We start from the raw sequence: 16,128 nt of genomic DNA on the forward strand, positions 1-16,128 counted from the left end.
CCACAGCTGAGGGGACACATGGCACTGATCCCCCAGAGAACGCCGAAGGTCAGACTCGGGGCACAAACGCTACGAGGGGAGGCCTGCTTCAGTATCCAGTGTCATTAATTCAGTGTGACAGACGTCAGCAATTAAACACACAGGGTGGAATACTGTTCTTAAAAACACATCATCAATTATATTTTCAGAAATTGTAACTTCATATTCCATATATAACAAAGAGCTTTTTGTGAAGTGTCTCAGGAAAACACTTGTCATGAATTGCCGCTATTCAAATAAAGAGTGACTGATTGATCTTGAAGCCTTTTTAAAAGCAAATGAATGAAATATTCCACAGGGTAACTGTTGGCTTATGATTTCGTCTTTGCCTTTAAAATGTGGTTGAATGCAATACTTTATCAGAGCAGAAGGACGAACGACTGATATTACACTAGGCAGTCCGAGGTTAGACATGTTTATCGTTGAATTCTGTGAACTTTTGTGCTTCTATATTATTACAAATATGCAATCTGAAGGATAAAACTTTCTTTGATAGTTTGGGAAAATAGTCTTACTTCTTAGGCAAAATCAAAATTCAAAACAGATATTCATGGAATCTATGGCGATGGATTTTGATGACATTGATTTGATGAGGGTCTAAGAATACATCTGCCTTACAGATAAGAAGTATATTTAACTTCTATTAAGGACTTACGTTTTCTTTTTGTCCAATTATAGGATGAACAATCAAATACCTGCAAAACTTGTGACATTTCCATCAGCCTCAGCTTTACTGCCATTAGTTGCATGCTAAGCTAGGATAGCTACCGACTAAACATCATTATGAGCGTTGTAGCATGGTGATATAAGTAAGTCAACAAAGTAACTAGCATGACTGCATATTCTGTTTAATCTTATAAACTGAGCTGCATATTGTGCAAGCCATTTTACAAATCATACAAATTGTAAAGCTCAACAAGACACAAGCTGGGATTTTGGTGTAATGAAACTCTATTATTTTATAGTGTAGGCCAAGTCTTTGTTATCTTGTTCCACTCACAAACTCATGTTTGAGTACACCTGCATTCCAGCCATACCTCTCTAAGAAGGAGGCTTTATTACAGCACCGGCACTCATATGCTTCCTCCTCCTCCTCCTCCTCCTCCTCCTCAATTCAGGAAGCAATTGAACTTGAGCAAACATGTGCACTGCACGAACACACAAAGTCACACAGTCCACATACCACCAATCACAAAGACTGTTCCTCTGAGTCGGGAGTGTTGTGCTGCAGTTGACACCAGCTTTGGCCTCTAGAGAGCAACACTTACACATCAGTCAGGTGGTCTCTTAGTGAAGAAGCCGGGTCCTGCAGAGGTCTCACAGCACTGCAGTTGTTACTGTCACTCAGTATCATCACAGCCTCCCCCTGCACACACACACACACACACACACACACATACGGGCAAGTTGGAGCCTGTACAAACACCCACACATGACCCCAGTATGAATGCACACACACTCACCCACGTTCAGACGCGCACACACACACACACACACACACACACACACACACACACACACACAACAGCACACATGAGCCAAGGAGCATGGGCAGCAGGGTCACCCTTGCACCATGCTTCATAAAGGGCGCCGTTACAATAGGTTTACTGTTACTGTGACGGCTGCCGGGATACAATAGGACTGAATGTACTGGCCTGATGCTTCTACACTCCTCTCCACTTTTCACTTGATGACAAGAGGGACAGACTGAGACGGGACAGCATGTTATCAGAGGACGCCCCTGAAGGTGAGTTGGCTCATTGCAGGGTTAATGTATTCATCCGTTTCAATGAGTGGTAAAACTGTGGTGCTGACAGAGGGATATGTGTGAGAATAATTTATGGATTTGTGAATTTTGATGAGACTTATATTCCTTTAAAAGCAGGCCATGATGTGCTTCAGCCACTGCTGTCAGATGTTATTGAGAAAAAAAATGTATTCCCTGAATTATGACTGAAAGGCAACAGATTTTGAATTAAGAATAAAGTTTAAAAAAGTATGGTGCAATTGTGACACCATATTACACATTTAACATCTACCTTCATCTAACTAGATTTTATTCACATACGGGGCATGACTGTTACAAAAAGTGCTGTTTTATTGCATCATGCTGAGATATTTTTTTGGCAATTTCAGAAAATAATGACAGTCAAGGAGAGATGAAGAAGGAAGGGGCAAGGAGTAAATCAAAGGTTGACTGGCATAAAGGAAAGAAGATGAATTAAGTCAAAAGAGGTATAAAATGAAACACCAATTTCACAGGCTGACACTTCAGGGGAGCTTCTGGGCAAGGTGGATCAAAATACAGAGCTGGGGAAGGAGAGAGGAATGTCATTGAGAGAGTAAAAGAGGAGAAGAAGAGTAGAAAGCAGTGAGAGGGATTAGTTCGTGAAGAGGAAGGTGGGGTTTCTTTTGGGGTGACAGATGGGACTCCCCTAGATCAGGAAGGGCGTGGTGAGGAATTGTGAGATTCCTGTGAGTTGGTATAAGCAGGGATATTTGCACTGCAGCTGTCAATAGTTCAACACCTACGCAGCCCCACCCTCCTCCCCCTCTGATTACACTCACACACACTCATGCACACATTCACGATCATATTTCTAACTTGTGAGAGTTCTTCATGGTTGGTTTTGTCTTTGAGTAAATCGCTATGTTGAAAAGAATCTGGAGCGACTAAGACAGTGATTCATGATCTTGTGTCGTTAAAGATTAACATATCTTCTGTTGGTGTCTGTGTGATAGGGGGTGTACAGACTGTGTTTGTTTATGGTGTGTCCTGTCTGTATTTTATTATGCTTCAACGGCCATAGTTCAGCTGAAATGTGATCATAACAGAGGGAAGCTTAATTCAAGCCTATACTACATTGATGTGGTAGGCTCATAGAATGAGGGTATACAGTCGCAAGGGAACTTCTATGGCAACTTTTAAACCTACAGGTACACAGTCTTCCATGTAAAATGCTACTCTTTTTAATAACATAACAAGAAGAATGTAAGGTTAAAAGGTCAAACACAATCAGAAAAACAACATTATACAATCCTGGTAGCTATAAATTAAATAAATTCCAGTCTACAGATATTTGCATTTAACAAAACACTATAAAACAGTAAATGCACCTATAATAGGAATGCAAAAATCTGCTGTATTTGTCATTATTCTGATGTTATTGTTTCGATAAAAAAAAAAAAAATTAGTTATATAGCTCCTTCGAAGGGTTTAAAATGTGTCTTCTTTGCTGACAACTCAAACATGGTTTAAAACGTAGTGATATAGTTTATAATGAAAACATGATGAATCTAAACCTTTTTAGTTTCTTCTGCTTAAAAAAAGTGATGTTACCCTCTGAAATGTTTTAAACAAGGGAAAGGTGTGCAGCTGCTATAGCAGAAAAAAAAAAACTAATTAAGCAAATGTAGCCTTCTAAGCTAGTTTACTCCACTACTGTATTGGCAGTAATCCTGATTACTGTTCATTTTAATCTTCTTTATTTAATCAAAGTTTGTTTTTGGTGTTTCAGTTGTAATATGGTCCTTCATTATATAAGTAGGTTATAACAAAAGGTTGTGGGGTAAAAAAAAAAAACTGGGCCAATAATTATGGTTGGAAAAGAGATGAGTTAGCGGGTCAACATGTGAGAGGGTTGTCCTCGAGCCCGCCTCTCACCTGGACGGAAGTGAACATATAAGGCAGCACAGGTAGAGCCAGCAACTCACCTCCTTCTGCTCTCTTCAGGTAGTTGTGCTCGCCTGTGTAGCCCGCTTTCGGTTGAGTAGAGGAGGGATGACGCCGGACACGTTTCACTTGATATGAGACAAAATATGAGACAACTTCAAATCTTCTTCTTCTGTTCCCTCATTACCAGTAACCTCGCGGACTAATGGGGCTTATACTGCTGAGCCTGATTCTGCGGTACTGGATCAACACCGTGGAGGGTAAGCAGGGCTTACAAATCAAGGGCAACTAGTTTATAATGTGCAAACAAAGAGTAACAGTCACCCTAAGAGTAGACCATAAAAGCTGTGTTGGTATTTATGACCAGTTAGCAAGTTTTTATTGTCAAAAGCCTTTTAAATTGTATTTCAAACTTCACCTTCACACCTGTAAAAACGTTTTAAGTGTTAATTAACATATTCCCAAAACATGTTTAGGCCTACTTAAAAAAAAACATTATTTGCTTTGAGGGAATTCAGACAATTTCCATAGAGTGTATTTCATTCGCTGCTTGATGTTTACATCCACCTGTAAAAATCTGTGTTATGTGTACTGCAGGATCATGTTCAGCTGGCAGCGCTGTGACATGTGACCAGTGTCTGCAGATCAGTTCCCACTGTGCCTGGTGCACACAGGAGGTAAGAAACCAAGACTGCACATGATAATACATAAATTGAAGTAGGTAATTGTAATGCATTGCAAATGTGTGATTTTAAGGGCTGATCAGCAATATGACCTAGCTGGTTTCGATTTTGCTGCTGTTGATGATCATAACATTTTCTTTTTCATCATGTAATAGAGTCTCAATGTTTCGTCGTAAAGCGGCGTAACGTGTGACTTTTTCCTCCATCTTTCAGAATTTCACAGACTGGTTTTCAGTCAGCGAGCGATGTGACACACCGGATCGTTTATTAGAAAAAGGATGCGCAAGGGACCAGCTGGAGTTCCCTGTTTCCAAAGGCCAAATCCTGCAGGATCGTCCACTCGGGAAGAAGACCGGCAACACCAACAGCACTCAGATCTCCCCACAGAAAATGGCACTCAAACTTAGACCCGGTACACAACCTCATCCGTTTGGATTTCATAATTGTCTTCCAGAATTCTCCCCTCATTTTCAGACAATAATAAGGTCTTTCATTTTGTTTTTTGCACAGGCAGTCAGGTTACTTTCCAGGTCAAGATTAAGCACACACAGGACTATCCGGTGGACATCTACTACCTGATGGACCTTTCAGCATCCATGGTCGATGATCTGGAGACGATCAAAGACCTGGGTTCCACTCTGTCTAAAGAAATGTCCACGCTGACTAGTAAATTTAGAATGGGCTTTGGATCTTTTGTGGAGAAACCTGTCCTGCCCTTCATCAAGATCACAGAAGAAGAACTCAGCAACCCCTGCAGGTATGGAATAAATAATAAAACATGTCTTGAGCTACATCATCTGTCCTGATAAATGTTTGGGGTAAATCGTTTGAATTCGTCTTCTGCTGTTTTGCAGCAGTGTAGGCTTAACCTGCCTGCCAACATTCGGATACAAACACGTCCTGTCACTGACGAGCAGAACGGACAAGTTTAATGAGATCATCAGAAAGCAGCGTGTTACGGCAAATATTGATGTGCCAGAGGGAGGCTTTGATGCCATCATGCAGGCAGCTGTTTGTGGGGTAAGATTTGTTTTTTTGTTATTTTGAATGAAGACAGTACATTTAATGATTTATTTTCTGATTGTGTCTGGTTAACTTCATCTTTAGACTGAATTTGTTATATTTCATATACCAAATATTTAGTTAATCTCCAAAGATGACACGGATGTTTCATTCTTGTGGACCAGGTGAAGTCTCTGTAAACTCAATTTTTTGGTCCATTTCCTCCCACTGAGCCATGGTGCACTAGTGTTCCCTATACTTAGGATAAATCTGGCAGTATTTTGTCTCGCAACAAAGCCACCATGAAAACACATCGGCACCAATAAGGCATTAAATTATCTCTAAATAGATCCCAGAAAGTATTTGACTCTCCCTTTTTTGTTAAAAAAAAATCGAATAAATTGTAAACATTTAAACCGTTACATTCATAAAAAGAGCTTTGTGATTTGCTGAAATCATGAGGCGGTAGTTTTAAGCAAATGTTACTGAAGGAAGAGTAAATGGTAATTTTTTGAGGGTACTCTTTTTAGAAGGCGGGTTGATACAACTTTGGAGGTCTATTATTTATAGCATTAGATGGTGTTTGTACTGTTGATTCTAAGTGAACTACGGTGCAAATGTAGGTACATGTAACCCAGTTCACCTGATACATTATTTTTTAAAAGGAGCAATATACTGTATCCCCTAATAGGACAAGATAGGCTGGAGGAATGACTCGATGCGTTTGCTGGTGTTTGTCAGTGATGCTGACTCACACTTTGGCATGGATAGCAAGATGGCCGGCATTGTGATTCCCAACGACGGGCAGTGTCACCTGGATGTCAACAACGTATACTCCAAGTCTACAGTACTGGTAAGTCCTTCATTTTTGTGTTGTTATCGTGTTTTATTCTTCTCCATCTTGGATTGTTCATTCTCTTTAAGTGAATCTGTTGTATGAGCTTAGTTCAATGACTAATATTTCACGAGTCATTTTACTGTCAGTAAGTCATCTCTGACTTACAGGACATTCATTGTTAACATTTCATCATTTTTCCTATTCAGGAGTATCCCACTCTTGGTCAGCTGATGGATAAGGTGGTGGAGAACAATATCTTACTGATATTTGCTGTGACAGAAAAACAGAAAGACATTTATGAGGTACACGCTTTTTTTCCCATAAATGTGTACATATCTGGTCAGTAGATTCTAGTGAAACCAGAGAACTGAGAAATGTGTTTTTCTCTTTCTTGCTACAGTACGAACACAATGTTTACTGAGGTTTTGCTTATTTATTCATGGTGCTGCAATCGCATTTAACCTGTTGGAACTAGCCCTCTGTTCTCTTTAGCGGATGAGTATGAGCTGCTCGTCTGCCCACATTTGTAACACTGGAATTTCTGTCTTTCTGTTGTTTTTCTGTAGAATTATGCAAATGTCATACCTGGCGCCACAGTCGGAGTCCTGGCGACGGATTCGCGGAACGTCCTGGAACTGATTATAACAGCATACAAAGTAAATAAACCCTCTTGGATTTGTGGTAGGATGTGTGGCCACTGGTCTTAAGATACAATATAGGAAACCTGCCATTATAAAGGCAGTAAACTGTTAAATTACATTTTTGACATCTTTAGGTTTGAGGCTCTAATCAAATAACTAAATACAAACATTTAGATAAATAAATGAAAAGGCCTGAATGAACTTTCTGCATATCTTTTTTTTTTTCACACCACAGCGGCCAGACAGTATCTCTGTGTTCTCAATTTCTTCTTTCTCTCTTGCTTTTTCCTCTTTCATTCTTTCTGCTCTTACTCTTTTCCCTTCCACCACCCAGTACTTTGCATCAGCATGTTTGACAGCAAGTCTCTGCTTGTTCCAGCTGTTTGATCTCCTCGCCTCTCTGACTCTGACTTACTCCTTCTTCCCCACTCTCTCTCTCTTCTCTCTCGGTTTTCCTCTGTGTCTGCCTCTTGTACTCTCGTGTCCTTCGGTAAATCCCTCCTGGCGGCATTGCCGTGTCATCTAATTACTTCACCAGTTGTGCTCTCTACACCCACTTTAAGCCGTGTTAACCACACTCCACTCCTTATGGAGGAGTCCTTGTTATCTGCTGATTTAAGACATTTGTTATTGGTAAGGAAAATGTAAAAAGTCATATTTTTAGAGGTTATTGGTAATTACAATTATGTGCAATTTGTTGCTTAAGGGTTACTTTAATACCCTGCAATATATGTACCCTGTAGCAGTTGAGTCTTTTGCGTCTGTTTGACCTTGTTTCTTTAATCCATCTTCAGTTGAGAGTGTATTATAAAAATCTACCTGGTTTCTCCTCCTTCGCAACCCTAAAGACACACTAAGTACAATTACAGGCCTATAGGAAACACACAATTTACCCTCTGATGGCACCCAGACAGTCCGTCACAGAGGTCATTAGTCAGTCAAACACCGTCTTTCCTCCTGCTTAGGTCAGCTGTCACTCTTTTCCTCAGGTGCTTTGTGCAAACAAGCACATCTGGGACGATGACTCACACAAAAAGAGGGATGTAGATAGGTGGTTTAAAACAACCACAGCATGCAACAGGTCAGGGCAGGGTGAAAGTGTAATTCAACTTAACGCCCTGGAAATCCCACTTCTTTACAATAGGAGTTACTGTGTTGTGTTCATAGTTGGTTCTCTCTGTCATATTTTCCTTTTGTAAAGGGGAAATTATTTTGTTCTGTATCAGGTATTTGCTGCCAGTTGCTTTTTCCATACAAGATGCTCAAACAAATCTGTACTGTCTCCCAGGAGCTGCGTTCAGAGATCGAACTGGAGGTCCTTGGAGATACCGAGGAGCTCCAGATGTCCTTTACAGCCATTTGCCCAAATGGAAGCGTCCTCCCTGATATGAAACACTGCTCCAACATCAAACCTGGAGAGACGGTCAGTCAGAGCCTCGTATTACTCTTTGTCTCAATTTTTACATAACTTTTTATTCAGGCATTGCAGCAGTTCAAAATGCTTTATGGATGACTGACAAACTAATAAGAGTCTCAACAGTAACAACAGTAGAAAGAACAATCATTTGATTGGAACTTTACTAAAGTAGAAAGTGAACCAGATATGAGGTGTGGTAATTTGGCAAAGAAAAAAGATCAACACACATAGATGAAAATGCTACATTTAGATGACCACATAATAAACATTAAGTCGATTAAGCATAGATCAGGCTGGCAGGTCTATTTAAAGGGAAACGTTTAAAGATATCAGCACTTGCAGCTCCCCCGCATTCAGGTTTAGGGCAATGAAAACAACAGCTTTTGTTCTATAGTTGTCTGTAAATTTATGGACAAGAACAATAATTTGAAAATGAAAGCAAAAACATGAAGGAAACTGATAAAATGACTTTGAATAGGTATCATAAGTGGTCTCCCTTTAGTCCTAGTCCAGCAGAGTACTGTATCAGTTCTGTGTGATGAATGATTTGTTTGCGTAGACCAAACACAGGAAGAGTGCATTAAGGTAGTCAAGTCTGCTTGTTAGTGTTTCTGAGAGAAACATTTCCATTCCCCCCCCGTACGGCGATAGCCTCTGGCATGGCCCCCTCTCTTTATATGTTACGATGGCAAATTTAAAAAAAATGAAACATACAACTTCTTATTATGTTAACTTATTTTTTAGTAACAATTCATAATCTTGTTATTCATTCTTTTCTTTTCTTTTGAAAGATTGGCATTGGAAAAAAATAATTTATATTAGTTACATATAAAAAGATCCCCCAGTGCCCCCTGGTGTCCCCAAGGAGGTCCTGACCCCCACTTCGAAAAGCACTGTGTCACATCTGGCAGTAACTTTAAAGCAAGTGTATGACTTTCTTCTATTATAAAAATCTTCTTTCAAAATCATGTCCCATGTAGAAATATAATTTGTTAAATAGACTTAATAAATTTCAAAGGTGCTGGTCATTGTAGTTTTTAGTAAAATTTAATAAAAAGGGAATAAATAGTGAATCTGTTGGGGACTCTTTTCAGAGGCAGATTAATACAGACTTCTTGGCCAGTACATACGTATGATTGTAGGATGGTGTTTGTGGGATTAATACAAAATGATCTCTAGTGCCCATGTGCAATCAGTGGACAACGAGGCTCATCAATGGGTTTTAATAGACAACACTGAAGCTATAGCAAGAAGGAATCATCTTTTTAACTTGTGAGGATCAGGTCATCGTTAGTTACATAGACTTTGTTAGTCAAGAGGCTTTTTTCTTTCTTCTTTGCTCTTTAGGTAGTATTCAACGTGACTGTGGAGCTCCCAGGATGTCTGTCAGGAGTCCGATACTTCTCCCTCAAACCGGTGGGCTTACAGGACAGTTTGGAGGTGGAACTGGAGTCTCTTTGCTCGTGTGACTGCCCGCAGCCTCCTGAAGCAAACACCAGCCTGTGCACTGAGGGCCAGGGGGCTTTCCAGTGTGGTGTGTGCATGTGTCAGCCTGGGTTCCTCGGAGCAGAGTGCGAGTGCAATGAAGAAAGCACTTTGTTGAGCAACTGCCTCGCTAACAATGTGTCATCAATATGCAGTGGTCAGGGGCAGTGCTACTGCGGACAGTGTGTGTGTCATGCATCCAGTTTTGGACGCATCTACGGACCTTACTGCGAGTGTGACGATTACTCCTGTGTTCGATTCCGCGGAGAGCTCTGCGGAGGTGAGTTTTTACGTTTTTAGAAATGATTAATGTGGTTTCTGGATGAAAACTGTTCCTTAAACGATCATACGTTCATAGGCCATGGGATGTGTGACTGTGGGGAGTGTCACTGTGAACGCGGCTGGACGGGCGAGTACTGCAACTGCAGCAGTAGCACAGAGGCGTGCATGTCAGAGGATGGCGCTGTCTGCAGCAGCCGGGGGAGATGTGAGTGTGACCAGTGTGTCTGCTCCGTACCTGGAGCATCTGGGGACAGGTGTGAGAAGTGTCCGACATGTGGAGACGCCTGCAGCTCTGCAAGGTGAGAACACATTCACACCATCTTCAAAACAGAAAGGATGTAATGTGGCCAGTTTTGTGGGCTGTAATTATTGTACCTCTCCCTAAAAGATATAAGATTTTGTCTCCCTATGCTACGTGATCCGTTTGTTCTTTGGAGTACAAATGTATCAGGTTCTGGTCCCCTAGTTCACATGTGTCTACACCTTCCATGTGACATCAAAAGACAACTTATGTCCCCAACGCGGCACCGAGAGATTTCCTTTCTGCATTGTAAAGCAGCTGTCAGGGCCAGTGCCATCTGATACCACTCTTATAGGACGATAGAGAGAGAGTGAAGCCTTGGGAAAACCGTGATAAGTGACCAACACTGTGATTTCTTTGTTCCCTATGTGTCAGTGATGGAAGACTCATTAACTTGTATGAGCCAAGAGGTATTGTATCATCTTTAAGGAGAACTTTTTGTTCTGCTTGTGTTAACACCAGGACCTGTGTAGAGTGCCATCTGCAAGATAAGGATGATGCTGAGCTGTGTGATCAGAAGTGCAGTGTCCCAAAAGTTTTCATCAACACAACAGCAGGTAAAGAACTAACCTGCTACAGCACTGTTTTCAATAATATGATTAAGGATGTCTTGCCTATTCTAACTGTGGCAGCGTAGGTAGGACATCTTGTAGGCGTGACAGGTTATCACATTAAAAAAAAAAAAAGGCTTTGGTTGATCAGTTTTCTGGGTTTGAGTGGGAAGAAGAGACTCGGCATTTTTTGTTTAAAAGCCAGTCAAGCATTTGCCTCATATCAGCACAAACATGTCACAAAGTTCTACTAATAACCACATATTGATGTACTTTAAAGCTCCTGTGCTCCAGTTTCTACATGGCTATGAAACAGACTGAAATTAATTGACGCCTCTTTATGACATTATGAAGCAGACGAGCTCATCCTCATTAAGATGGATCATTTCTATGTAGTACCTCTAATGCCTAACGGTGATGCAAGTAGTTTTTTTGATGCCTGTAACCAAACAAACATACAAACACAAAACAGTAAAATGATAAAATACTATGAACATCGTTAATCATTATTGCTCCTACCACAATTTGAACTACTATTTGAATATCTCATTACATGTGAGGCTGAATAATACGGATCAAATCATTATTATGAAATCAATATTAATAATGTATGTATCATATTAAAGAACAAAACCATTAAGAGAGCTTGCACTAGCCTGATAACTTCAAAGAGATGTACTTCATTTTACCCATCTATTTTATAAAGCATGTTTTCCCCTGCAGACAGCAGGACATGTCATCGCAGCAAACTTGCTGATACCTGAAACTTGATTCAGATAATTCATGTATCACAGGGAATATTTTGTTTCCTGCATCTTCAATTAACATCTAAAGCAGTTTTGGGTGTGGGCTGTTGTGGATATTCTCGCGTGTTTGGTGCTTTGAAGAGCTGATGGGAACCTTCAAAATCTGAAACACAAGAAACAGCATTCATGTTGGGTTATTATCTGATATCCAGGTTTGTCTTTTATATGCAGAAGCGAGGCACATTGCTTTTTTGGCAGCCAAACTTTGATGTAATGGTTTTTTTGGAAGAGATAACAAGAAAGAAGTTTCTCTGGCAGGCTTGGAGTTGAAGTAGATTTTAATCGAGCTCTAACATGGAATGAAATCAACGAATACCTGGAAGGAAACAAGTTGTGATTAGTTTTGAAAAACAGTGAGCAGCGCAGAGCGGGATATTCATAGCATATAACACACAAAGAAGTGAAAAGGTAAGGTGAGTCTGTTAAAGTAAGAACAAAGTTCTTAAAATTGGCGTTGATATAGTTGAGTAAGTTATTATCCAGCAGCTACATCCTTTTTTACTGACTTTAAATTATGGTATTTATTACATTTTCACATTTATGAGAAACAAACACGAATAAGCAAAGACAAAAATAAGAAACACTTACTGGACCATTAGGTTGAAAAGTCATCTTTTCCATTTCAAAGATTTCTTTAACTGTTTCCCCTCCATTCGTTGAGGTTTGGGGACTCAGGTTTATACAATTTCATCCTAATTTTTTTTGTAAGCTGAAACATTCTCTCTCTCATTAAACCAAGATATAAGACATTTCAATTCACTTTGTGTCCAAACTGATGACCCCTGTAGCCAAAGTTTTACCTACCTTTAATCTCTTTCATGATCTTTGTGTCCTAAACTGGTCACAATAGTTGAATCATCCCGCTTCCCTTGTCTAACGTGCAACTCATGTAAATCTTTTCTGTGAGAAATGAAGATACCGGCTTTCAGCAGCAATGATGCTAATTTTCATTGTTTGAAATCTACTTGATGGCAACAGTAACAGGCAATGATAACAACTCTAAAGAAATAATGAATATTCCCGCTATAGATCAAATTGAGCCTTTAGTATATATTTCATTGTTAGCTAATAACCCTTTTAGCTGCACCAACATTAAAACAATATAAATTAGCCATGAGTCCATAAACATTGTCCTCGTCCTTACCTGTCTTGGACCTGCTTCTTGTTGCTGGAGGTTGTTCCCTGAGCCGCAGTGTTTTTGATCGCGGTATCAACACTGGGCCCTGCTAAGTTTTCCCATGGGTCAGAGATTTGGAGGAATGCTGACCTGCATCGAATCGGGTGTCTCTATGAAGCCTGTATCCCCAGCTCTCTCTAACACAACACCATCCATGTCCATGTCCAGCAGTGGACAATGGGGAACATATTATTTACCTTGTCGTACAGGCAGAGCTATTGTAGTGCATGTGAATAGCCAAAGGACCCCCGTCTTTCTTTATAGAGGAGATTATTTTAAACCTGCTATACTTGTGCAAGCTGAGAGGTATATCTGATTATCACAGAGGATTTTTCAGGCTTCAGATGTGAAATACAATGGCGTGGTCCACACACACACATGCACACACACCAGATTGTAGTCTTTGATATGGAAATCACACTGACAGCACAACAGAGGCGAGTATATCCTTTTACATTCTCAGGACAATGCAGAAAGGGAAGGTGATATACGATGGATATGTGTCTTACTTATGGATATTTTTGTCCACATTTTCTCTCAGATTTTGACAAGAGTGCTTCTATGCAATGCACTCTAATGACGGAGAACGAGTGCTGGATCTCGTTCAGTGTGGTGGCAGGTGAGACTGGGATCACGGCCTACAACCTCCAGATATATGGTGAGCTTAAGAGTATTTGAGATAATATGAAAAACAGAAGTGAGTTCTATGAGTAGTCTTATCCTATTTTCTGTCCTGCACCAGGTTGTCCAGAGCCGCCCAACATCCCCATGATTATCCTGGGGGTCTCCCTCTCCATAGTGTGCATTGGCCTGATCCTGCTCGGTGTGTGGAAGGTGCTGGTGTCAGTCCATGACCGCAAAGAGGTGGCCAAGTTTGAGGCTGAGAGGTCCAAGGCTAAGTGGCAGACGGTAGGGTCAATATTATAAGATAAGGTTGCCAATGTTTATGTTATTTTCAACCCCAGGAAACAACAAAAGTATGAGATTATCCAAATAACAAGCACCAAATGTGTGACAATCCTGAGGCTGATATGTTTTCTAAGACTCTCTTATGAGTTAGCTTTTCAAACATGTGTTTATGAAGCAGTTTAGTTCGAATAAAAATTAAACTTTTGTTGTTTGTTAAACAATTTCATTCAGTTGATTTGAGGAAAATAAATCTACAGAGGTAGAAAAAAATTAACTCCAGAGAGGGAAAAAAGGCAGAGATGGATCAGGGGACATCTGTGACATCTCCCTTTTTGAGCTAACTTCTTCCCAAACGTCTTCACTAATTAATGTAAGAAAATACTTAAAGCACAACTTTGACTAATATGAAGGATTTTTTGTTGGAAAGTCTCCTCTAAGTGATGAAGAACTACTGTTTCCATAATGCTTTGGGAGGCACCTTCAGGTCTACCTTTGTTTTCTTAGCTTTTACCCGGCGATAACTACACACTACGTGATAGTTTGCACTCAAAAGCAACGTGACAACATGTCCACAGATAGAACTTACAAATTACTATCTGTGTGACTGATTTCATTACACAAAACAAGACTAAGTTGCTAACAAACAACGATTGTTTACAGCTTAATGCATGAATAAAGGAGTATCTTATCTTATCTTTAACTTTACTGTTGATGCACGTGCAGTAGCAGCCATGTTGGATTTTAGCTCAGGCTGTGTGTATTCGGATTTGGCTGAGTTGTCGCTCATTAAAAGCAAACTGTGGCAATCAGGCTGCCACAGTTTCAGCTCAAATTGAAAGTTGATGTCCTTGATTATGATGCACATGGGAGATGTGGTGTATTTTGACTCAGTGCTTCTTACAACAGCCTTCTAAACTTAGTCACAAATACACCAAATCTGCTTCCAAAAAAAAATCCTCCTTCAGGAAAGCACTACTTTTCACTGTTAAATAACGGTTTCCTGAAACAAGAATGCCCATCAGGTTCAAAATCTCATATTCTTCTTAAAAAATAAAAAATAATTTGAAATGTGTGTCATGAAGGTTTAGAACGTTGGTATTACTTCTAGTATTACAATAATGAAATAACAACACAGAAAAAATATCTTTGTCTCAGTTTTCTGATCAGATTATGAATGCTGACTGTTATCTCTGTCTCTCTCCAGGGGACGAACCCTCTGTTCAGAAGCTCAACGTCAACATTCAAAAATATAACTTATAAGAACACACAGAGAGAAAAGATTATTACACTGGCTCCCTACTGATGGCAAAGTGGAGGTGAACCATCACCTGAGTGCACTTTGTTGTGTGAGTGAGTGAGAGAGTGTGTGTGTGTGTTTGAATGAGTGCGAGAGAGATGGAAAGAGAATATTTTGTACAATTTTTTACATGAATCTTTGTACTGATTCAGAGACTATACCACAGTAAATAACACTGTGACAGAAGAACACTACATGATGAACCTGCTGCTTTTTAAAGTGCTCTGTCAATGTACTGTTAAACACTGAACTTCACTGCTGTGTCGTACTTTAACACAGCTTTGTCTACTGTAAGGTGCAGCTTGGGAAAGAGAGGTCTACACTTCCTGTGGTCTACTACTGAAAAAAAATCTATGTTTTATTCTAATTAATGTAAATATACAGGTGGATGATTTTTTTTTATTTTTGTGTTTGTTGTTAAATTGTAAAGTAAGGCTGAGCCTTCGATGTTGATAGTTGAGTTTTTAAGTGGCATGGCACATAAACAAAGTGGATTTTTGACTCAAATTGTAAAATAATAATACTTCTTACATTCAGAGTTGATTGTGTGTTACAACAGAGTTCTGAAAGATCCTGATATTTATTGAATTTATTGTTCAGAATTGGCATTAAAAAGCAGGTTAAAGGTAAGTTTATTTTGTTTATATTTAAAACAGCAAACTCTATCAAATAGAAACGTCACTATCTTCTCACTCATGGGAAGTAAAGAACAAGTAATAAAATGCATTTGTCCTGAACTGTATTGATATTCTTTATTGAAGTGCCTTTGTCATTTGGTGTCTTATCATTGGAATTGGAAATTTGCACAACTAAAGCTTCTGCAGGTTAAAGTATTCTCATTGCAAGGGACATGTGTTGAATAAAGCTCTAACCCCTTTAATATTTTATCTGATATTGTGCTCATGAAGTGCATTTGACCTAAGTTAAGTTGTGTTTTTGTTTTCTTTCAAATTACCACACAGAAAATGTTGGGCTGACTTTATTCTAATGCAGTTCTTTTTTTATTTATTTATGTTGTCTGTAGAAA

At 39.6% G+C, this 16,128-nt stretch overlaps 1 protein-coding gene across 1 annotated transcript; it reads left to right on the forward strand.

Moving 5' to 3' along the window:
• Positions 1 to 1,558: 1,558 nt before the first annotated feature.
• On the forward strand, positions 1,559 to 15,838 carry itgb6 (integrin, beta 6). Its single transcript, XM_061035442.1, has 16 exons — positions 1,559 to 1,786; positions 3,903 to 3,972; positions 4,310 to 4,389; positions 4,609 to 4,807; positions 4,906 to 5,152; positions 5,250 to 5,415; positions 6,089 to 6,250; positions 6,442 to 6,537; positions 6,802 to 6,891; positions 8,165 to 8,299; positions 9,641 to 10,058; positions 10,137 to 10,359; positions 10,824 to 10,918; positions 13,437 to 13,553; positions 13,638 to 13,804; positions 15,009 to 15,838. Exons 2-16 carry the CDS (start codon positions 3,918 to 3,920, stop codon positions 15,105 to 15,107), a joined length of 2,349 nt encoding a protein of 782 aa, XP_060891425.1. The 5' UTR covers positions 1,559 to 1,786; positions 3,903 to 3,917; the 3' UTR covers positions 15,108 to 15,838.
• The last annotated feature ends 290 nt before the right edge of the window (positions 15,839 to 16,128 follow it).

Source organism: Labrus mixtus, chromosome 1 (genome assembly GCF_963584025.1).
Source record: "Labrus mixtus chromosome 1, fLabMix1.1, whole genome shotgun sequence".
NCBI classification, from domain to species: Eukaryota; Metazoa; Chordata; class Actinopteri; order Labriformes; family Labridae; genus Labrus; species Labrus mixtus.